General features: G+C 42.2%; 1 protein-coding gene and 1 long non-coding RNA gene across 5 annotated transcripts; one reads left to right on the plus strand and one right to left on the minus strand.

Annotated features, from left to right (window-relative positions):
• Window positions 1–64: 64 nt before the first annotated feature.
• Window positions 65–11,611, plus strand: LOC134296387 (uncharacterized). Its single transcript, XR_010003117.1, has 2 exons — window positions 65–326; window positions 11,298–11,611. It is a non-coding gene; the product is annotated as an uncharacterized LOC134296387 (long non-coding RNA).
• tafazzin (tafazzin, phospholipid-lysophospholipid transacylase) lies at window positions 5,563–23,754 on the minus strand. 4 transcript variants are annotated; one of them, XM_003216913.3, is made up of 11 exons: window positions 23,615–23,753; window positions 15,607–15,761; window positions 12,515–12,643; window positions 11,748–11,793; window positions 11,485–11,570; window positions 9,558–9,638; window positions 9,270–9,311; window positions 8,832–8,894; window positions 6,893–6,945; window positions 6,670–6,747; window positions 5,563–6,222 (listed from the first exon to the last, which is right to left on the minus strand). In XM_003216913.3, exons 2-11 carry the CDS (start codon window positions 15,713–15,715, stop codon window positions 6,121–6,123), a joined length of 789 nt encoding a protein of 262 aa, XP_003216961.1. In that variant the 5' UTR covers window positions 15,716–15,761; window positions 23,615–23,753; the 3' UTR covers window positions 5,563–6,120. The 4 variants fall into 4 exon arrangements, with proteins under 4 accessions (XP_003216961.1, XP_008102144.1, XP_062827298.1 ...); XM_008103937.3 differs by lacking the exon at window positions 23,615–23,753 and adding an exon at window positions 23,394–23,588; XM_062971228.1 differs by lacking the exon at window positions 23,615–23,753 and adding an exon at window positions 21,761–22,320.
• Window positions 23,755–23,965: the final 211 nt, after the last annotated feature.

Consider the following 23,965-nt stretch of genomic DNA (forward strand, 5'->3'; position numbering starts at 1 on the left):
CCGCAGCCAATATGAACCTCCTTCCTATTGCCTATGATTTCCTCCTAGCCCCGCTCCGCAAAAGCAGCAGCGCCTTCTGGAGGCCTTTGGTCCTCCAGGGGTTTTGGACTTCAGCTCCCAGAAGCCTCAGCCACTATGGCCAGAGCCGTGGGATTCTGGGAGTTGAAGTCCAAAATACCTCCAGGGCCACAGTTTAAGAAGCAGCGCCGTGGATCACTAACTTCTTGGACCAAGGTTCAAGCCTCCCTTCAGTCATGGAGCCCAGTGGGTGACCTTGTCCTTTAGCCTTACTTCCTTGAAAGGACTGTTAGAAAAATGAAAAGGAGGTAAGGAGTGTATACTGTGAATACAGTCTGGCCTCATTTCAGTTGCCATGGATCAATGCTGAGATTTGTAGTTTGGTGAAGACCCAGCCCTCTTCTGCAGAGAAGGCTAAGGACCTTGTAAAACTACAGCTCTCAGGAGTCTATAGTAGCCAGCCATGGCAGTTAAAGTGATATCAAAAAGGGAGGGGAAAGAACGTGAAGTATCTACTTGTTGGGTTGCTCTGAGTTTTCTGGGCTGTATGGCCATGTTCCAGAGGCATTCACTCCTGACGTTTCGCCCAGGCAGGCATCCTCAGAGGTTGTGAGTGTTGTTGGAAACTAGGCAAGTGGGGTTTATATATCTGGAATAATGTCCAGGGCGGGAGAAAGAACTCTTGTCTCCCAAAGTCATATGTGAATGTTGCAACTAGCCACCTTAATAAGCATTGAACGGCCTTTCAGCTTCAAAGCCTGGCTGCTTCCGGCCTGGGGGAATCTTTTGTTGGGAGTTATTAGTTGTCCCTGATTGATTCTTGGCTGGTGTTCGAGTCTTCTGAGTATTCTTCTGACTACCAGTGTTAAAAAACTCTAAAATCAGGACAGTTTTTTTTTTCGTGTCAGGAGCAACCAGAGTTGCTTCTGGAGTGAGAGAATTGGCCGTCTGCAAGGACGTTACCCAGGGGACGCCCGGATGTTTTGATGTTTATCATCCTTGTGGGAGGCTTCTCTCATGTCCCCGCATGGAGCTGGAGCTGATAGAGGGAGCTCATCCACACTCTCCCCGGGTGGGATTCGAACCTGGCAGCTTTCAGGTCAGCAACCCAACCTTCAAGTTACGAGGCTTTTATCCCCTTGGCCACCGGGGGCTCCATCAGGACAGTAAATAAAGGACAATACTCAGAAGACAGGGGAACTCCAGACAAGAAACAACCAGGGCCAGTTAACACCTCCCAACAAAGGATTCTCCCAGGCAGGAAGCAGTCAAGCTTTGAAGCTGCAAGGCCATTCAATGCTAATCAAGCTGGCCAATTGCAATATTCACACTTGCCTCAAGCAGACAAAAGTTCTTTCTCCCACATTCCACAGATATACAAACCTCACTTGCCTAGTTTCCAACAGACCTCACAACCTCTGCGGATGCCTGCCATAGATGTGGGCAAAACATCAGGAGAGAATGCTTCTGGAACATGGCTATACAGCTCTAAAACTCATAGCAATCCAGTGATTCTGGCTGTGAAAGCCTTCATCAACACATATTTACTTGATATTTCTATATTATTGTTACCTTACTTCAAGTCAACTCTCTTTGCAAGATTTATTCAGTGGAAATGTGGGCATTGCCTCCCCCTGAGAGAGTGTGACTGAGGCTGAGAGAGTGTGACTCGGCTAGGGTCACCCTATAAGTTTCCATGGTCTCCTAGATTCCTAGCCCAACACTCAACCCCCTCCATGCTGCCTTGACTTCCGTATAGGTTTTGTTTTTTCCCCTCTTCTGGTGCAATTTGGAAGCGACCTAGCTTTAAGAAGACATGGCTGTTATGTGATTTCAGCTACCATGAAATCGCGGGTTCGAAAGCCTGGAACGCTTTGCTAATCCAGAAGGCCAAATCAGGACACAGCCGGGTTAGAAGGCAAAAGCAGAGGTTTTTATCCTTCCTGGCCAGAAAGGATGTCAGCGGAGAAAAGCACTTCAAAGTACTGACATGATATATTGGAAAATACAGAACATTTTTATTTACTTCGACAGCTATTCAAAAAACCCACGCCAGCTCCTGATTGGCTGTGAATAAAGTGTCCACCTAGGATCTATATGCTGAGTGGCTGACAATTCAGTGGAGCGTCTTTGCCGATTGGCTCTGCGTATGGCGGGAAATTCAATAAACTGTCATTGGGTTATTTTGAAGTGTCAGTCTGTTCAATGGTCTGCCCCCGAGAGGAGTGCGATCGAAAGGAATGCGGTGTGGCAATACACAAGAGTTTGTAATACCCATTATGCCCACCCCAAACTCTTTTATGTATTGCCACACCCCATTCCTTTTTAAAATATTTTTTATTGAGAATAAAATAATAGAGTAAAAGAAAACAAACAAAAAATAGTGAATGCTATCTTTCCTTTTACAATGAAAGTGGTGAAACAATTCAATTATAGATTAGTAGGAATGAAAGCAGAGAGAGAGAAAAAGGGAGGGAATACAATTCTTTTTTCATTTAAAAAAAATAATTTTATTGATATTTTCATATAGAGGTAGTATTTAAAAGAACAGGGAAAGCAAAGGTAAAGATTGGGAAGGGGAAAAAAGAAAGGGGAATTGTATTCAAAATCTTTCAAAAGTTTCTCTTGTTCATTCAGCATCTCCCATTCGTCCTTTCTGCACATCCCTTACAAGAGCGTTTTCATAACTTCATTTTTTCTTTTTTCATGAATTCTTTTACTGGTGTCCAATCTGTTGCTTTTTTCGGAATTCCCTGTGTAGTTTTTAAATGATAAGTCAGTCTATCCATATTCATAACATCTAGAACTTCCACCATCCAGTCCTCTATTATTGGGGTTTCCTTGTTCTTACACATTCTTGCATATGTTATTCTTGCCACTGTCACCAAATAGTTGAATAGGATGTCTTTATTCCTTTCTGTTTCAAAATCTATCATACCTAATAAGGAGAATTCCGGTTTCACTTGTATTTTAATAGATAGGATTGTCTCTATTTTGGTGGATCATCCAGTAATTGGTAGCTATCTTACATGTCCACCACATGTGGTAAAAAGATCTCACATGTGAGTCACATTTCCAACACTTTCCTTTTACGTTGTTATAACGTTGTTATAATGACTGGGCTGTGGCGCAGCTGGTTAGTAGCCAGCTGCAATAAATCACTATTGACCAAGAGGTCATGAGTTCGAAGCCAGCCCAGGTCAGGGTAAGCTCCTGACCATACATAGTCCAGTTTGCTGCTGACCTATGCAGCCGAAAGACAGTTGCATCTGTCAAGTAGGAATTTAGGTACTACTTATGCAGGCAAGCTAATTTAACTAATTTACGAGGCCATAAAATCTCCAGTAGTGTGTTGAGGATGTACGGGGAAAATTTATTGAGAAAGGACTTCAAAAAAGGGATGGAGGGCTACCGCCTCAGGAAGAAATGAGATTTTGGTTGGACAATATATAAGAAGTGGCTCGGGGTGGGAGGGAGGATACACAGTGGTGAAGAAATATAGATGGACAAATGTTAACATTGTAGTAGATATAAATCAACAATAGATTTTTTTAAAAAAGGAATTTAGGTACCGCTTATGCAAGGAAGCTAATTTAACTAATTTAGGACGCCATAAAATCTCCAGCAGTGTGTGGAAGATGAGGAAGTTCCATCAAGGACTTGGTGTCACAGTGGATGATAAAGCAGCAGCTCCCCCTGTGGCCAGAATCGAGCATATCCTCACAAAGCCAAAAGCTGGAGTGTTAAATTGCCTGTGTTTCTGTCTATATGTGGTTGTCTATATATGTTGTTTGTCCAGTGGCATTGAATGTTTGCCATTATATGTACATTATGATCTGCTCTGAGTCCCCTTTGGGGTGAGAAGGGCGGAATATAAATACTGTAAATAAATAAATAAACAATTAGCTAATTTTTGGGGTGTGATGTACCACTGGTACATCATCTTATACCAGTTCTTTAAGTTGAAATAATATATATTTTAGTTTTTTGTTCCAACATTTTTCCCAATCTTCCATTTGGATCGAGTGTCCAATATTTCGGGCCCATTTTACCATACAATCTTTCACTGTCTCAATTTCTGTGGACCACAGGAGCAACATCTTGTATTTCTTCGTTATCTCTTTCTTGTCCAATTGCATTACAGTAGAGTCTCACTTATCCAACGTAAACGGGCCGACAGAACATTGGATAAGCGAATATGTTGGATAATAAGGAGAGATTAAGGAAAAGCCTATTAAACATCAAATTAGGTTCTGATTTTACAAATTAAGCACCAAAACATCATGTTATACAACAAATTTGACAGAAAAAGTAGTTCAATACGCAGTAATGTTATGTAGTAATTACTGTATTTACCGATTTAGCACCAAAATATCATGATATATTGAAAACATTGACTACAAAAATGTGTTGGATAATCCAGAACGTTGGATAAGCGAGTGTTGGATAAGTGAGACTCTACTGTATCTTATTCGAGCTTGAGTCTTTTGCCATGAAACCTAATTTCTTGTCTTTATTAAAGTATTCCTTTAATTGTCTGCATTGAAACCAGGAGACATTTCTGTACATCTTATGAATTTCTTCTTGCGATTTTAGTGTATAGTCTCCATTCTGTTGTCTCAAAATTTCATTATAGATTGGCCACTTCTCCCAGGCCAGTTCTCTTCTTTGGATTGCTTCCAATGGGGAAATCCATAGAGGGGTCTTTGGATAAAACCTGTTCTTAGACTTTTCCCAAACTTTAATTATCGCAGACCTTATGAAGTGGTTGCCAAAGTTTTTTTTTCCTTTTTCTTCTTTATATAAAACTAATTATAAAAGGGAAAAAGGAGAGGGGGAGGGGACGGGAAAAAGCTTAGATAGAAAATATTCTTTCAGATATAAGTGAAACCTTGGGTATTGGTCCCATAGATATATTTGTACATTTTAAATTGTATAGTAAAGGTTTTCCCCTGACATTAAGTCTAGTCGTGTCTGACTCTGGAGGTCGGTGACCATCTCTATTTCCAAGCCGAAGAGCCGGCATTGTCTGTCAAGGTCATGTGGCCGGCATGACTGCATGGAGCGCCGTTACCTTCCTGCCTGAGCGGTAACTATTGGTCTATTCACATTTGCATGTTTTGTACTACTAGGTTGGCAGAAGCTGAGGCTAACAATGGGAGCTCACCCTACTCCCCTTTCTGTCAGCAAGTTCAGCAACTCAGCGGTTTAACTCACTGCACCACCAGGGGCTCCAGTAATACAAGTCTTAAATTGTATACTAATGCTTTTATGTCAAGCTGCTTTGAATCCCCTTTGGTGAGATAAAGCAGGGTTATCAATAATAACAATAATAGTAATAATAGATAAGGGGATTTCCTATATAAAGGACCTTCTCTTCAGCTCGTTGGCACAGGATGGACCAAGTTGGGGGACTAGAAAAAGAGAAGGCATCTATTTTTGTATACCCATCTCTCTGAAAAGGTAGTGCCAAAGCCATCTTGCACTTTGGCCTGAAACCCATGCCCATCCCTCGTCACCATAGGAATTAGCACAGACGAAGGCTAGGGGTTGGACACGTTTATTGGAAAAGTCTGAAGTATAAAAGCCACCTACAGATCAATAGTTTACCTACAAAAAGAACTATCCCTCTTGCCCACAAGCAAGGGAATCTGGTATAAATGGGCATCATTGCTAGGAGAGGGTAGAGTCCGCCTTAACCTCTCCCCCATCCCACAAGATCCTCCCAGTTTTTGTACATGCCTCATCAAGAGTCACTACATTTCAGAAACGCTACATTCTGGCAATAGAGAACTCCACTTACAACAACAGTTCTGAGTCCTTCCCATTCCCATTGGGATATAGGCACAATCAAGAGGGCACCCCAATGGAGTACAAGGCTCCATGTGGTATGCAGGGAGCCTTCATCCAGTGCTCCACATGCATTGCCAATACATTTGTGGTATTGGGAAGCACGGGTGGTGAGTGGAAAAGTGGGAAGGTATCACTCAAGAGCTAAGGTTAGAGGCTGTCCATGGAGGAACTTCATTCACCATCATGCTCCAGGACTGCCCATTCTGTGTTTCAGTGGGAAAGACTCCAAGGCTTATCGTCATCCCATTCCTAGTCTTGCAGCTTGAAGGTCTGATGTAGCCTCTCAGCCTGGTCCCTCAGCGTCTGGATCTCCTCCTGAATGAAATCCGTCAAGGCTTTGCGCATCTCCATCTGCAAGAAGCAGCAGCCATTGCAAAGCATGTGGAAAGTATGGGCAGAGCTCTGCTTTCCACCTCCATTATACAAAAATATGCTGATTAAGATATCAACCATGTACACAAATGAACAGAACTGAGGCAGATCCTAAAACAGAGTGTAGAGTCCCCAATACACTTTATCTGTATCCTGATTTATTGCTACGTTGAGTCACTAAACCAGATTGGTGAACACAGAACCTCATGCCTCCAGATCATTTTGAGAGAAGCACCAGGAACAGAAGGCACAACCTTGACTCAGTGGGAAAATTTAATCATTATTCATCATGGAAAATGTCTTCTTTCACTAGAGCTCCACCCAGAAGAAGATGAAAGCTTCAAGTTAATCCAACTCCAATGGCCCTCCCCAAGCCCTTCACAACAGAGTTCATCAATCATCCTAGTGTCTCCCCAATGTACTCACCGCTGACTTGTTCTCTGCCCGGAGCCGCTCTAGCAAAGGCCGGCAACTGAATGGTTTTCCAATCAGTACAGTGATTTTCTGTAACAAGAAGGACCATTAGAAAAACCTGGTGCTATTTCCTTATTTTCTATAATTTCCCAGCTTTCTCACAGGCTGGAATCTCTTGGCCCCTTCCTCTTGCAGTGCCAGTCATGGCACATCCTGCCCATTTAAAAACACTCACCTGTCCAAAACGGGGCACATAAGGGGGTTCATTGGGCAGTACATCATTCATCCCTAGAGAAATGGGAAAACCACATTAAATGATCACTTTGCTTCAGAACACTGATCATACGTGGAAATCGGAGCGTTTTCATGTTGGTAGATAGCACAGAAGAATCTCAGAGCTCTTCACTAATGTACCAGCACTTCCATCAGAAAAGGGTCACTGAGGAGCATATATTTTAGAGGCCTCTGTAACCATGGAACCCATATCCACAGTTTCATTTACTTACATCCAGACAAAGAATGGTTTCTCTAGGAATTTGCTAGGTTCTTCAGGTGACTCTGTGGTATATTTCCCGTTGACAGTTGCCACTGAGTTCTGTTGCAAATTCCTAGAGTGAACACCTTCCTAGGTATCTCTATGCCAGTGGTTCCCAACCTGTGGTCCCCAAGAAATAAAAAATGATCCGCGGCCTCACTGTTACTACACCATTACAACGGGAGCGGCTGGTCTCGCAAAACCCTTTTATAATGCCGAGGCGGTCAGGAGGGGAGAGGCTGACTACCCACAAAAGGCACAACAACAAGCCTCCTGACTGCTGCTTCTTCCCCTCCTCCCCTCCCCCCCGCCGAGCAGAGCTGTTCCATGTGGCACCTAGAAGTGGGGGCGCCTTGCTGTCTTCATTTTTAGGCCTGTTCCTGGGATTATTTGGGGTGCTGATTCAGAAATTTGCATTTAGATAGACCACATCAGCTCTAGATTATTAAATATGGTTTTCTGTGGGCAAGCAGATAGCGGCTACTGGATGGCATATGTTCTGTATCAGAAACTAGAGCTGATGTGGTCTATCCCATGCAATTTTCTGAATCGATACCCCAGATAACCAAACCAAATCTAAAGTTGTCCAAAAACTGATTTGTAACCCTTTTGGTACTAATGTTGGAGAGTGGTTTCTTGTCAAAGTAGTTCCTGGTAGTAAAAAAAAAAAGTTGGGAACCACTGCTCTATGCCCTCCAGTGCAACTCTACAGTATGCTGGAGCTGGTAGTCAGGCAATTTAATGCCATTTGTCTTATCTGCATTTTCTGTGATCCAAGCAGGATCATATCTCCTGTGAATAAGGGTGTTTCAATGTGCGGCATCTAAGGAAGAGCACTGACACTTAGGATGATATCTCTACAAACATTGTAATATCATTATCACTGTTGTCACAGTCCTGTACTCTGAGAATGAAGGCAGGAGGATCCCATTTTGGGAGGCGGAAAATAAGTCAAATAGATAAATAAAGTGAGGAACAACATCAAATATAAGTGTCCTGTCCCAAGTGAAAATAAGAAGTCTCTCAGAACTCTTTCCCACTTCCTGCATTTCAATAATCTCATTAAACAATTTCTGTTGAAAAACAAATGATTTGACAATCACAATGAATAGCTTACTTGTAGCAACTTCTCCCTGCCTTCCTTATACATCCTTTTGGAGTCAGTCTTACTTTCAGGCCAACATCAGGCTTGGCTCAGAGAAGAGGTGCCTGACAAAAGTGAACTTTTTAGGAATGCTTCACATTGAATATGACAATTTGACCACCCAATCCCACACAACTGACTTGTTGGCAGCCACAGGTCTCTGCAAGCCCATAACCCACAACACGGCCATTCTCACTGGAATTCTCAACATAAAATCATTTGCAACTGTGATACAGAACTTCAGCTACTGATGTGATATTATGTACTCTTGCTTTTGGTTCATTTTTGTACTTCTTAATATTCCTAATTAGCTGATACTACTTGAAAAGAAGCTATACATCTCTGTTTATATTTTGTTCTACTATCAAAATAAATCTGATTTTTAAAAAGAAACCAACAATTGTAATCCACATCCACCACTTATGGCACTGGCTCATGTTGCCTACTGTTGAATTTTGCTCCTCTCCTGTCTCCCTCCCCTGATTCAGGTCTCACCTACATGCCAGAGTGGCACTATTATAGGATGCAGGCGGCACTCAGCTAGAAGGCGTCCGATGCCTGGAAGGAAAAAGAGGAAGTGGTATTAGAAAGAACAAAAATATACATAAGGCCGAATCAAAAAGAACTGGGATCTGAAATGGGGAAGATCGTTAAAGTCAAAGGAAAAGCAAAATATAAAGAACTGAATCATTCTCTTTTACGATTGATCAATTAAAATAATATCTGAATGAAGGAAAGTACTGTACCCAGAAGATGGGGGGAGGGGGAAAATAGACACAAGTGGAAGATAAAGGTGGAATCAGCAAGGTTAAGATTACTAAGAGAATAACATTTTATATGTATATTGAAATGGTGATGGATTTTGATATTATTCTACCTGTGTATACAATAAAAAACATATTAAAAAAGAGATAACATTAAAGAGATACTCACCCCACTTAAAGCGCATAAACTCCTTAGTCATGTTCACTTTGCCTACAAAAAGAAGTTGAGAGAAAATCTAAGGATAACTGAAAAATGGTTTTGCCTGTGATATTTTATCAGTCACACCCTGTTGCTGCACATTTATACCCCGATTTTAAAAACTTTTGCATCTTTTACCCCAAACAATTTTATACTACTTTTAATTGCTGTTTAAAATCATTTTATCACAGGTATAAGCTGCCTAGAGCTCCACTTTGGAAGAAAAGCAGCATATATAGATAAAGCATGCCTACCTACCTTCTGGGAACACATGCACCCAATCCCCATTGTTGAGCTTTTCAAGTATGTAATCCATGCCTTTCTGGTAGACTCCATCTCCTGCAAAAACAAATAAGTTACTTACAAGAGGGCAAGTTCCTTTCTCCAATTATGTGTTTCTGAGTCAGTAGAAGAGAACTGCCACCATTCTTCATTGCAAGTCATACTTGATGGGATTTGTGGTATGAAATACCTAGAACATGGTTGGTCCTGCCATTAGCCAGTATTATGTTATTGGTTCAGGCAAGCAAGTTTTCAGCATCATGAAAGAGTTTGCAATTATTTCATTTTCACTATCAAGGATGAGAAGCATTCCCTATGGGGTTTTCTGTCCCAAGAGCCAAAATTAATTTTGGATATGCACTTTGACTGGGGGGTGAGAGGAAATATGGTATACTGTAGTTAACTTGAATATTGAACTAGGATACAGAGTGACCAAGGCTCAAATCCCTGCTCAGCCAAGGAAACCCACTCGGTGACTTTGGGGAAGCCACATTCTCTTAGCCTCCGAGGAAGGACAAAGTAAAAACTCATCTGAACAAATCCTGCCAAGAAAGTATTTAGAGTCACCATAAGTCAGAAATGACTAGATGACATATAATAGCAACCACCTTGACTGGGGTAGATAGGGCATAATATTTTAAGATAAGCCTAATCTCGAAGGCCATCCTTCTCCTAAGCACCACTGTTTCCATCCTAAATATCTTGGTGTCACCTTAGATCGTACTCTCACATATAGGAAACACTGTATGAACACCAAGCACAAAGTAGTTTCATGCAATAACATCCTGCAGTAACTTACTGGCAGGGCATGGGATGTAGACCCAAAATTAATCATCAGCCCTGGCCTTGTCTTACTTAACTGCTGAGTATGCCTGCCCTGTTTAGCACAAGCCTGCCCATGCGAAGCAGGTGAACATAGCATTGAAGGAAACATGCAGAATAATCACAATAATCTCAAACCTACACCTGTTGATAAACTCTACAAGCTAGCTAGCATTGCCCCTCCCCCCGATGTGCAATGAGAAGTTGCTGCTAACTGTGAGAGAAATAAGGTTGAACACTGTGAAAGCCATCCTCTGCATGGCTATCAGCCTCCCCCTAGTAGACTCAAATCAAGGAAAACCTTCATGAGAACCACCACTCCTAACGTTCCCCCAGCAACAGCAAGAGTATCCCTCTGGGCAGCTAAACTAGGAAATCTCAATTGGATGCCCCCCTATGAGAGTCTGCCTCCAGAGGTAAGCCAAGAATGGGCAACTTGGAAGTCCATGAACAGACCCAGAAGTGGAGTGGGCAGATCAAAAGACAACCTGGCAAAATGGCACTACCTAAAAAAATTCTCCACCTTGTGCGACTGTGGAGCAGAGCAGACAACTCTACATCTGTATGCTTGTCCACAGTGTCCTGCCTCATGTACGGAGGAAGAATTGTTTGAAGCTACAGACAATGTGGCCGCTGTTGCCCATTTTTGGTCAAAAGATATTTAGCCACTTGTGCTCTTTCTATTTTTATTAGTTTTAAACTAATTTACAAAATAAATGCACCATTCACACCTTTCCAAATAGTTCACTCTCATCTGATATGTAGAAAAGAACTCATTCAATATAAGGCAACATTTTTCCACTGTAGCCTTCTTTATTTGAAAAAAAGCCTGGCTATATTGAGGAATATTTATAACAATCACATCACTGTGTCCTTATTATTCCCATTTGACAGATGGCAGTGCAGAAGACACAGGCATGGAGTGGGAGTCCATGGTTCTGCAGTTCCACAAAAGAAAAGAGCTTGATAAAGCAGAAAACTACCTCTTCGGTCTGGATTGGGGGTACTGCTGTCTAGGATCCTTGACTGGACACCTACATCATTGTACTGCAAGCATCTATTAAGCCATCCATCCACTTACCCCGACAGACAGGAACACATCGCCCAAGGCTGAAGAAACGAGAATGCAGCTCCTTTGTGAAACAGATGTCTGCAGCTGTGGGGGTCCTGGAACAGGAAAAAGATCAATAAACCATGTTCAAAACATGCTACACTAAACCTTTCCTTAAAGTCTTAGAAAACCCCTGAAAATCACAGAATATTAGAAGGACATTCTTGGGGAAAGCCACAAAAATGTAGTCTATTCCATTCTGTTAGAAAAGAACCACTGTTTTTCATGCTTACCAGCGCATTTTCTGCAAATTCCAGACATGCCTTAATTTCAGGATACCTTTGCGGGAAAAGAACAATTCATATTAATATTTGGGAACAATCTAAACTAAATCAAGACCAGTGCAGAAAAAGAAAGAAAGACAAAGAGATAGTGGTTAAAATGCTAGACTGCTCAAATTTCTACCTGGCCATGAAGCTCTCTGTGTGATCCTAGGTCAATCATTCACCTTCATTCTGATATATCCACAAGGCTTGTTCCAAGGATTAAAATGAGACTAGAGGACCAGTATTTCACTTTGAGCTGCTTGGATGAATGGTATATCACTCCAAGGGACTAGATTGTTGAGTACATGATACCAAGTTTTTCTTGTATCTAGACACCATTGTGGCATTCCCTCCCATAGGAAGTCAAGCTCTTGATGTTCCAGCAGGTAGCCATTGGTCCTTAAAGGTAGGGCAACCTGTGTGAGTGCTTAAAAACTGCTTTTAAAAAGCTGTTTTTAACTTGTTTTATCTGTTTTGAATTGTGGACTATTGCCTCAAAAACCCTGGCAATTTTGTTTAAAATATAAGTGGAATGCTGCACATACTTAAGTTACACCTGAGGCTCACCTTTCTAGCCCTTAACCAAGTTTTTGTGAAGAGAGGTCTGAGGAAACTTTGCTCACTAAATTTCACACCCCAGTAAGATGTTTGGCTTATTCTTTCCGAGGGAAGACCCACACAAGATCATGCTTTGCTATCCACCAGGTGGCAGCAGTTCCCTCCTGGTCCCATACCCCAGAGGTGTGGGTCATCCATGCAAGACTGGTGGTTGCAGATGGTGAGGAGGGGGATGCCTGGCTCACGCTTCTCAATTAGGTTGTACAGGATTTCTTCATTATGGACATTCAGCTGGTTCATATATTCTGAAGGGAAGAGAGAGCAAAATGAGAGCTCCAGAAGTAGCAAAGTACAGGAAAGAAGCAAAAAACTTGTGAAGTACCTAGGATCCAATTCAGAGGAGAGCAGAAGAGCGAGAACCAGTTGTTCCAACATCTGTATGGTTCTACCTACTTATTCATATTAATACTTAGCAGTAATATACAACAGGGCCGCCACTTTTGCAAGGGTTAGAGACACCCCCTCAAATGTACAAACAATATAAATTTAAATAATACTTTTTTACAGAGGGAACACCTCCACCAGAAACCACCCACAGAGGCCCCATCTACACAGCCATATAAAATCTAGATTATCTGCGTTGAACTGGATTATATGGCATTGTAGACTAATATAATCCAGTTCAAATCAGATAATCTGGATTTTATATGGCAGTGTAGATGGGGTCAGAGTTCTGCTGAAAAACTTAGATTCTCTTAAGAATCCCATGGTCTTCCAATACAACCGTATGGTTAATTTCAGGCAGACATAGACCATAGGGAACCTAGAGATGCTCCAAAAGACTATACTGTATTAATCAAATCCACAAAATTTAAACCCGCAAATGAGTGCTTGAAGCATTTAACATGTGTAGGTCTGCCTTGGAAGCTGCTATATAAAATGAGCTAGTAAGTAGCCTATTTAGCTCAAATTTACAACATTGACAGTAAGGTAATGCTCAAGATCCTGCAAGGCAGACTCCAGCAATACATGGAGCGAGAGCTACCAGATGTCCAAGCTGGGTTTAGAAAAGGCAGAGGAACAAGAGACCAAATTGCCACTGGATAATGGAGGAAGCCAGGGAGTTTCAGAAAAACATCTACTTCTGCTTTATTGACTATTCTAAAGCCTTCGACTGTGTGAATAAACTATGGCACGTTCTTGGTGGTATGGGGATACCAAGTCACCTTGTCTGTCTCCTGAGAAATCTGTATAAAGACCAAGTAGCCACAGTATGAACAGACCACAAAACAAGACTGGTTCAAGACTGGGAAAGGAGTACGGCAGGGCTGTATACTATCGCCCTACCTATTCACCTTGTACACAGAACACATCATGCGACGTGCGGGGCTTGACGAATCCAAGGCTGGAGTTAAAATTTCGGGAAGAAACATTAACAACCTTAGGTAAGCAGATGACACCACTCTGATGGCTGAAAGTGAGGAAGAGCTGAGGAGCTTTATCACCAAGGTGAAAGAAGAAAGTGCAAATTCCGGGCTGCAGTTAAACATCAAGAAAACCAAGATGATGGCAACCAGACCGATTGACAACTGGCAAATAGAGGGAGAAAACGTGGAGGCAGTGACAGACTTTATATTTCTAGGTGCGAAGATCACTGCAGATGCAGACTGCAGCCAGGAAATCAGAAGACATTTACTTCTTGGGAGGAAAGCAATGGCCAACCTCGATAAAATACTGAAAAGCAGAGACATCACGCTGGCAATGAAGGTCCGCATAGTGAAAGCAATGGTATTCCCCATAGTAACCTATGGCTGTGAGAGCTGGACCATAAGGAAGGCTGAGCGAAGGAAGATAGACGCTTTTGAACTTTGGTGCGGGAGGAAAATCCTGAGAGTGCCTTGGACCACAAGAAGATCCAACCAGTCCATCCTCCAGGAAATAATGCCCGGCTGCTCACTGGAGGGAAGGATATTAGAGGTAAAGTTGAAGTATTTTGGCCACATCATGAGAAGACAGGAAAGCTTGGAAAATATCATAATGCTGGGGGAAATGGAAGGAAAAAGGAAGAGAGGCCGACCAAGGGCGAGATGGATGGACGGTATCCTTGAAGTGACTGGCTCGACCTTGAAGGAGGTGGGGGCAGCGATGGCCGACAGGGAGCTCTGGCGTGGACTGGTCCATGAGGTTACGAAGAGTCGAAAATGACTGAACGAGTAAGGAAGAACAACATTGACTGGTAGTGGCTCTCTAGAATTTCAGGCATTGTTTCACTGCAAGCCCGGAACCAAACTAGTAATGTTGGTTAATTCAGGGAAGATGTGGGTGGAGGAAAGCCGGGCACTCTCAATCGGTGCTCTGAGATGAATCAAATGGCTGTTGAAGTACTGAGGCCTATAAGCTGGGAATCCACACACTATCCTTCTGTATAGGTGCAGTGGAGGCAGATGAGTGGGCAGGAAGAAAAGAGGGGAAAGAATTATTTTCTAGGGATCAGGCTCATACAAAGCTCAAGTACAGTCTTTTGGCCATGCTCAGGGAGACTGTTTCTTAAACTGTGAGCCTTGACCCCAAATAGGATCCCCTTAACTCAATGTTGGGGTCACGAAAAAACAAGCAAAATTAAAAAGGTTTCTGAGCACCACTCATTTATACAAATATGTAACAGCATGCAGCGTTTACACTGGGCTCTGCTGAAGATGGTTCGGCTGCACTCCACAAAAAGGAAAGTCAGCCTGTTAAGCAAGACTTGGAAGTGCTGATTTATTATCAGTAAATGTTTTAATACCTATTTTATATACCTAAATCCCTGGGATTGTGAAAAAAAATTCTCACACAGAAAGGAGTTTCAAGTGGAAAAAGCTTAAGAAGCCTTGGGTAGTCACAATCTATCAGTGGGCTTTGACACAGACGGCAGGAGGATCATATAAAAATAGAGTATTTCAGTGGCTCTCACACTGATCTAGCTCTACCTGCTATTCCATTGCCTCCTACATGCCCATTAATGCAGGTATGCATACTGGCATGCCATTACTAATCTAGACCTGAACTGTAAGAGTTTAGAAAGATGAGCTTTTCTCCCCCAATTTCTCTTTGCCAACATATAGAAGGATCAGGGGAGGGATCGTCTCACATTACATGGGAAATGTAGTTTCCTCTTTCCATCCAGCCTCCAAAAGAGCCAAAATGGCCCCTGTCCAAGAAATCCCTTCTAAGGGGCTTTGGCTCCCACTGTAATGCATTGTAAGGAAAGGGGTTTAGTGGTACTCACTGGTCCAGAAGCAGCTGTAGGTGCCCACCAGTCCCATGATCAGCCTGCTCGCCAAGGTCCAGGGCAGGTATGGGGCCTGGGGAAAGGGCCATTTCACCTCAAGGGGCATTTTCCCATCACAGGTTGTCCTCTCTGGGCTCTAGCACCAGCTGTCCCTGTCAAAGAAGAAAGAGCGCAGTGCTTTTCAACCTGCCACTTTGATGACTACTCATGGCTCAACTCAGTTCTCTTGGGCCAAATACCTCCCACAGCTGAGAAATCTCTGTTCTAACTTGCAGGTGGCATCACACTCCCTCAGACTCACCTGTGCCCGAGGGCACCACAACATAAAGAAAGGGGAAGAAACACTGCCCTACATTTCTTTTATGCGCAAGTTTCCTCACTCCGCATACGGTCAGAACCAGAAGGCCAAAGACCCATCAAACATCAATTACCCTCTTTTGATGCATTCATCAGCAGCATAATGTAGAAATATATTATGAAGGGAAAGAGAAGGTAGCTGAAAAATAATTGCATAAACATATAGATTGGCCAATGATATGACACACGCTATGTGGCATATAGAAACTGCAGATAATTCCACCCACAACACAAAAAGACCTATTACCAAAGCACATCAGTTGCATTGATCCGCCCATGTTGCTAGAAAGAACACCAAATGAGTCAAAGGATGGCCAATACCATGGTTAGGCAAACAAGGATTGTGCTAAATGCATTAATGAAACATACAGTAAATGAACATTTGGGGTTGGAAATAGTTGGTGTAGTCACTAAGCTATTCCCTAATCCTCAAAGTCATCACTGATACACCTGTTCTCCTTCAGATTTCTGTTCACTTTGTAACATCATGAAGTACTGGTTCTCAAGTATTTGAGGTTAGATGTATGTATGTGTCTTAAATTCACCTGTCATCTTCTAGCAACCCCATGAATATCCTAGGATTTTAAAAGGCACGGAATACTCAAAGATGGTTTGCTATGACATTCCTCTGTAATATAGCCTTGTTAAAATCATTTCTGACTTCTGGCGATCCAAAGGCAAGGTCACCTAGTGGATTTCCATGGCTGAGCAGGAGCGAATATTCAGGAAGACAGGAGCAGAATTCAAAACTATCTTAATAAATTAGAGAGATGGGCTGAAACTAACAAAATGAAGTTCAACAGGGACAAATACAAGATACTCCACTTAGGAAGAAAAAAATGAAATGCAAAGATACAGAATGGGGGATGCCTGGCTTGACAGCAGTATGTGTGAAAAAGATCTTGGAGTCGTCATGGACAGCAAGTTAAACATGAGCCAATAACGTGATGCCGCTGCTAAAAAAAGGCCTATGGGATTTTGGCCTGCATAAATAGGAGTATAGTGTCTAGATCGAGGGAAGTCATGCTCCCCCTCTATTCTGCCTTGGTCAGACCACACCTGGAATACTGTGTCCAGTTCTGGGCACCACAATTGAAGGGAGATGTTGACAAGCTGGAAGGTGTCCAGAGGAGGGCGACTAAAATGATCAAGGGTCTGGAGAACAAGCCCTATGAGGAGCGGCTTAAAGAACTGGGCATGTTTAGCCTGCAGAAGAGAAGGCTGAGAGGAGACATGATAGCCATGTACAAATACGTGAGGGGAAGTCATAGGGAGGAGGGAGCAAGCTTGTTTTTGCTGCCCTGGAGACTAGGATGCGGAACAATGGCTTCGAACTACAGGAAAGGAAATTCCACCTGAGCATTAGGAAAAACTTCCTCACTGTGAGAGCTGTTCAGCAGTGGAACTCTCTGCCCTGGAGTGTGGTGGAAGCTCCTTTGGAGGCTTTTAAGCAGAGATTGGATGGCCATCTGTCGGGGGTGCTTTGAATGTGATTTCCTGCCCACGAGGTCTCTTCCAACTCTATGATCTCCAGAGTCATAATCCATCATTAGCTTATATATATCTTATATCTCCAATATTACATGGCAGTTTCCCATCCACATACTAACCAGACTGACTCTCCTTTGCTTCCAAGATTAGATAAGATCTAGTGTCTTTAGGCCTTTTGGAATGGAAACAGATCCTTGCAGTCTCTCCCTTCCTGTCCCATCCATCATCTCACCTGAACATTAACAGATCCTTGACCTTGTGGATAAAGACCAAGCAATGTATTGACAGCTGTCAAAACAATGCTATGTCGTAACAGGTTCCCTTTTCCATACACAGCAAGAAGACAAATGTTTAAAAGAGCAAAGGAAAAGCCAAAGATCAGCTTGCTCAGAAAGGTTTAATACAGGCCAAACACAATGGTATTGCCATAGTTTCTTGCCTTGGTTAAGTGCCTACAGCTGAATACAGCATAGTACATTCAGTTCTAGGAGAGTGTTGGAGTTAGTTGGAGGAGAACAGAAATTCAGAGACATGTGGCACTAACTGCCAGCAGTCAGCTACTTCTCTGCACAAAAGATTTATCTGAGGATTGAAACTGGACATTTTCTAACAGTGCCTTTTAAAGTGGTCATTCTTTATGCCAAGCTACTCTGGGAGTGAGGAGAAAACAGGTACATAATGTGACTACAGGGTTCAATACACGACCAACCCCAAGTCCATAGGTATCAGCAACCACCAGCTGTTGTCCTGCTGCTTGTTGCTTTGCTTGGTTCTTTTTATAACCAACCAAGTCGGTATTTCTAGATAATCCTGAAACGCCACCCCATTCTATAAAAGGATGTCCTTGTGTCCAGCAGGTCAATCAATACCTCCACCCCCTTCGCAGACTCATGCAACATTCCCAGTATTCCTTTCCCAGATTCCTATTGTGCCTCACCATACATGAGGAAGGAGAGTGAACAAATAAGACTCAGATAAGAATCAGCCCCACCTTCCTCTCTGTAGTTACAGCAAGGTTAAAAAATACAGGCTTAAAGCTGGCACCCAGCCCTACTGGCCTCCATGTACAGTGAGCCCTCTACATTTATGACTTTTGCATATTTGATTATTTACTCATTTGATTAAAATGTTATTTCTATCAATCTCTAGGTCCTCCAGTGTGACTCTATGGTCAACTTCAATCATGGCAGAAGACATAGAGATTTCTAGATAGCACTGCTTCATAAACTGTGGATCCTGATCCTAAATCCTGGCTCAATGTCAGGGTGACAAAAAATGGCATCAGTAAAAGGTTTCTGAATGCTACCCATTTACAAGAATCTGTTAGCAACAATGTGCAGTGTTTACAGGGGTATTTCCAGAAGATGCTAAAAAGGAAAACCATTCTATTTAGCAAGCCTTGCAAATGCTAATTCGTTAGCAATAAATGTTTGATTTTATGCCTATTTTATATACCTACATACCTGGAATTGTGTACAATTTCTCAAGTGGAAAGGGGTCTTAAGTGGATAAAGTGTAACAAGCTCTGATATAGAGAACACCTCCCTCAGGATGTCTAGGTCCTCCAGTGTGATTCAATGATAAGCTTCCAGCAGAAGTTGCCAAAAAGTTGTGCTGGAAGACTTAGAAAATCCTAGAGATGTTCTCGGGTAAAAGAAAGGGGATTTCTTTATTTACAGTTTTTCACTTCTACAGGGGTCCTGTATCCCTAACTCCAACCAATGTGGAGAGTTGACTGTACCAGTTTATCTACCAGTAAGCCACATCTAAAGACATCTAGTACACTGATTCGTAGAATAATAGAATTGGAAGAGACCACATGAGCCAACTAGTCTAACCCCCTGCCATCCAAGAAAAGCACAATCAAAGTACCCCTGAGAGATGGCCATTCAGCTTCTGTTTAAAAGCTTCCACCGCACTCTTGAGGCAGAGAGTTCTTGAGGCAGAGAGTTGAATAGCTTGTACAGTCATGAAGTTCTTCCTAATATTTAGGTGGAAACTCCTTTCGTGTAATTTGAACCAATTGCTCCATTGAGCCCTAGTTTCTAGGGAAGCAGAAAATAATCCTACTCCTTCCTTATGGCATCCTTTCACGCATTTATACATAGCTATCATGTCTCCTCTCAACCTTATATTCAGCAGGCTAAACACCCCCAGTTCCATGGTCTCCAGACCTTTAATCATTTTAGTTGCCCTCCTCTGGTCACCTTCCAGCTTATCAATATCTCTTTTAAACTGTGGTACCCAGAACTGGACACAGTATTCCAGGTGAGGTCTAACGAAAGCAGAATAGAAAGGCACCATGACTTCCCTTGATCTAAAAACTATACTCCTTTTGATGCAGCCCAAAATCCCATTGGCTTTTTTAGTTGCTTCATCACACTATTGGCTCATGTTAAATTTGTTGCCCATAAAGACTCCAGGATCTTTTTAATATGAGCTGTTGTTGAGTCAGGGATCACCTATTCTGTATATTTGCATTTCATTTTTTCTGCCTTAGTATAGTATCTTACATTTGTCCTTGCTGAAATGCATTTTGTTAATTTTGACCCAACACTCTGATCCACTAAGGTCATTTTGAATTCTGATCCTGTCCTCTGGAGTATTTGCTATCCCTCCCAACACCTAATCTTCCAGGTGTTTTGGATTTCAAATCCAAGAAGCCTCACCAGTTGTGGTCAGAGAGGAGTGATTCTAGGACCTGAAGTCAAAACACCTGGAGAGTTTGGATAATCCAGGTCTGTTCCCAAGGTCACTCATTTCTTCCTGCTTTGTCTTCAGGAATTCATTATTCTGTTGGACTGTGAGTCTGGAGATTATGGCCCTATCTACACTTACAGTTTAAAGCAGTTTGAAACTAGCTAGCTTTAAACTGCGGTGGCCAGACAATAAACTCCTACAAAACATACTCAAAAGAAAGACTTTTATGCACATCAGAAATCTGTAGTTTGTGTAATTCCCATCCGGGCCTCAACGTGGTTCCAAGATTTCCTTCTAATCCTCTGTACAACAAAAGCACTTCCCTCATTAAATGAAACGGCATTCAACAGTCAGTGTAGATGGGGCTTGGAGTTCACTTCCCTGCTTAGAAATAGAAACCTTCTGTGTGACCTTAGGAGGTCACACTCTCTCAGCCTCTGAAAACCCTGTGATAGGTTTGCCTTAAGGTTGCCCTCAGTTGGAAATAACCTGAAGGCACACAGCAACTATGCGTCTTAATCTATGTACTGTGTGTTTTAATATGTATTATGCAGAAACATGTTTTAATACGTATATTTTATAGAAATACATTTAATATGTGTATTTATATTTTTTACAATGTTTAAGTCTTAACTATGCTATAACCTGTCTTCAGTCATGAGGAGAGGCAGGCAAGAAATACAATTATTATTATAATCACACTATGTAACAAAATGTGAAAAATGTTCTGTTCCTGGTTTAAAAGTGTGATTTCCTGTTTAATTGTGTGTGCTTACTTTGAAAGCCTATAAGAAAGGCTGAGCAAAGGAAGGTAGGCACTTTTGAACTGTGGTGTTGGAGGAAAATTCTGAGAGTGCCTTGGACCACAAGAAGACCCAACCAGTCCATCTTCCAGGAAATAATGCCCGGCTGCTCACTGGAGGGAAGGGTATTAGAGGCAAAGATTAAGTACTTTGGCCACATAATGAGAAGACAGGAAAGCTTGGAGAAGAGAATGATGCTGGGGAAAATGGAAGGAAAAGGAAGAGGGGCCGACCAAGGGCAAAATGGATGGATGGTATCCTTGAAGTGACTGGCTTGACCTTGAAGGAGCTGGGGGTGGCTGACAGGGAGCTCTGGCGTGGGGTGGTCCATGAGGTCAAAAGAGTCAGAAGTGACTGAATGAATAAACAACAGCAAACTTTGAAAGCAATTATTCTACTCCAGAAACTTTGTTTTGTGGCTATCACAAACTATGTTGAATTGTTTAAGACCCCATGAAAGATTCATTGAAAAACTAGAGAATGTCCCGCAAAAACTAAGTTTTGGCAGTTTAATAAACTTTCTCCATGTTTTTATGACAGAACCAATTACAAAATGACATTTATAACCCAATCACTTGTATAGTCAGGACTACATTTATAATCCAGGAACAAAAGCCATGTTCCACAGTGGCCCCTTCCACACAGCTGTATAACATCCACATAATTTAATCTGAACTGCTTGGCAGTGTAGACTAAGATAATCCTGTTCAAATCAGATCATGTGGATTTTCTGCTTCAATAACCTGGATTATCTGGCAGTGTGGTGTTGTATGTTTTCTATGTTGGTATTGAATGCTTACCTATGTTGGAAACTGCCCTGAGTCCCTTCTGGGAAGACAGAGTTTGTTGTTGTTGTTGTAACTCGCTGGAGCGAATTACAGGGAGCAGTCAACATCCCTGTTTAAGGAACTCCATTGGCTGCCGATCATTTTCCGGGCCCAATTGAAGATGCAGGTTATCACCTACAAAGCCCTGAATGGTTCGGGACCCAACTATCTTTGTGATTACATTTCCCCCTATGAACCTGCACAATCTCTTCTCTCGCTCCCACCTGCGTCACAAGCACGGCTTGTGGGGACGAGGGAGAGGGCCTTTTCTGTGGTGGCCCCTTTGCTCTGGAATTCACTCCCCAGGGAGATTAGGCAAGTACCTATCCTGTCAGCCTTTAGGAAAAATTTAAAAACTTTTCCAGTGTGCCTTCGAAGAATGAGTAATAAATCCCCATGACAGGTCCTGCCTCAGTGACAATTATTATGCTCTGATGCAGTCTTATTCTGCTCCGACAGTTGGAAATAATTTAATCATTTCCCCACCCCAAATTTCCCATGAAATGCAGCACTTTATCCACCTACCTCACCCACTAGGTTTACAATATACAGTAGAGTCTCACTTATTCAACATAAACGGGCCGGTAGAACGCTGGATAGGCAAAAATGTTGGATAATAAGGAGGGATTAAGGAAAATACTATTAAACATCAAATTACGTTATGATTTTACAAATTAAGCAACAAAACATGTTTTACAACAAACTGACAGAAAAAAGCAGTTCAGTACATGGCAACATTATGTAGTAATTACTGTATTTACGAATTTAGCACCAAAACATCACAATGTATTGAGAACATTGACTACAAAAACATGGACTACTAAAAGGCAAACTGCGTTGGATAATCCAGAAAGTTGGATAAGCAAATGTTGGATAAGTGAGACTACTGTACAGCACTTTGGGTCAGTTCGCTCTCGTTTAAATCCTTGTTCTGATTTGAATGGTTTACTCTTAAATGTGCTTTTACCTGGCTTTAATTCTGTTTGTGGATGACTGTTTTACGTATGTATTTTTTGTATTACTGTGATTATCTGGGCTTGGTCCCATGTTATCCGCCCTGAGTCCCTTCGAGGAGATGGCGGCGGGATATAAAAATAAAGTTACAGTAGAGTCTCACTTATCCAACGTTCTGGATTATCCAACACATTTTTGTAGTCAATATATCCAATGTATCATGATATTTTGGTGCTAAATTCGTAAATACCATAATTACAACATAACATTACTGGGTATTGAACTACTTTTCCTGTCAAATTTGTTGTATAACATGATGTTTTGGTGCTTAATTTGTAAAATCATAATCAAATTTGATTTTTAATAGGTTTTTCCTTAATCCCTTCTTATTATCCAGCATATTCGCTTATCCAACGTTCTGCTGGCCCGTTTATGTTGGATAAGTGAGACTCTACTGTATAATTGTTTCTCCGCCATAGAGATGGGAAAATAGTTGCTTTCCAGGGCCCTTCCACACTGCCATATATCCCAGTTCAAAGCAGAAAATGTGGGATTCTATTTAGCAGTGTGGAAGGGACCCCAGATGTTATAAAGCTGGAGCTCCCAACACAGCAAGTGGTGAGGGATAATGGGAGCTGCAGTGTTATCCTACCTGGAAGGCCACACATTCTTCATTAGGACTCTGTTGGTTGCCTCCTTGCCCTCTTCTGACATATAGCCTTGCTGTTGTGTGCATTCAAGCCCCTTCTGGTATAATGCGGGGTTTTCTTGGCCATGGCTGGTGTTTGTGCCCCCCCACCCTGCTTTCCACAATGGTTCCTTCCCGCCCGGTTCCTCCTCCGCTCTTGGACCCATCCATCCCTCCACACTTACTGCGCTTCCTCCTCGCGGCCGCCAAGTGCGCCTCCTCGGTTTCCGCCTCCTTTTACAACACTTACTGTATCTCCATAGATATACAAAAGGATAGAGGAGCGCGCGGGCTGAGTTAGAGAGTCTCTTCTCTGTTCAATAACTCTGAATAATAATAGTGCCTCTATGAGAAAGGGCCCCTCCAAGTGATGCAAATGCGAGGTTCTGATTTATGCTGAGAGAGGAAACAGTACAAGTCTGGATGTGTTATCACACTGAAGCTGGAAAAGTAAGCAAAGAGTCTGATAAATACGAATCAAGGAACATGAAAGGCACTGCAGACTAACTCAATCAGAGAAGTCAGCCATAGCAGAG

The sequence above is a fragment of the Anolis carolinensis genome, chromosome 2 (genome assembly GCF_035594765.1).
Source record: "Anolis carolinensis isolate JA03-04 chromosome 2, rAnoCar3.1.pri, whole genome shotgun sequence".
Lineage (NCBI taxonomy): Eukaryota > Metazoa > Chordata > Lepidosauria > Squamata > Dactyloidae > Anolis > Anolis carolinensis.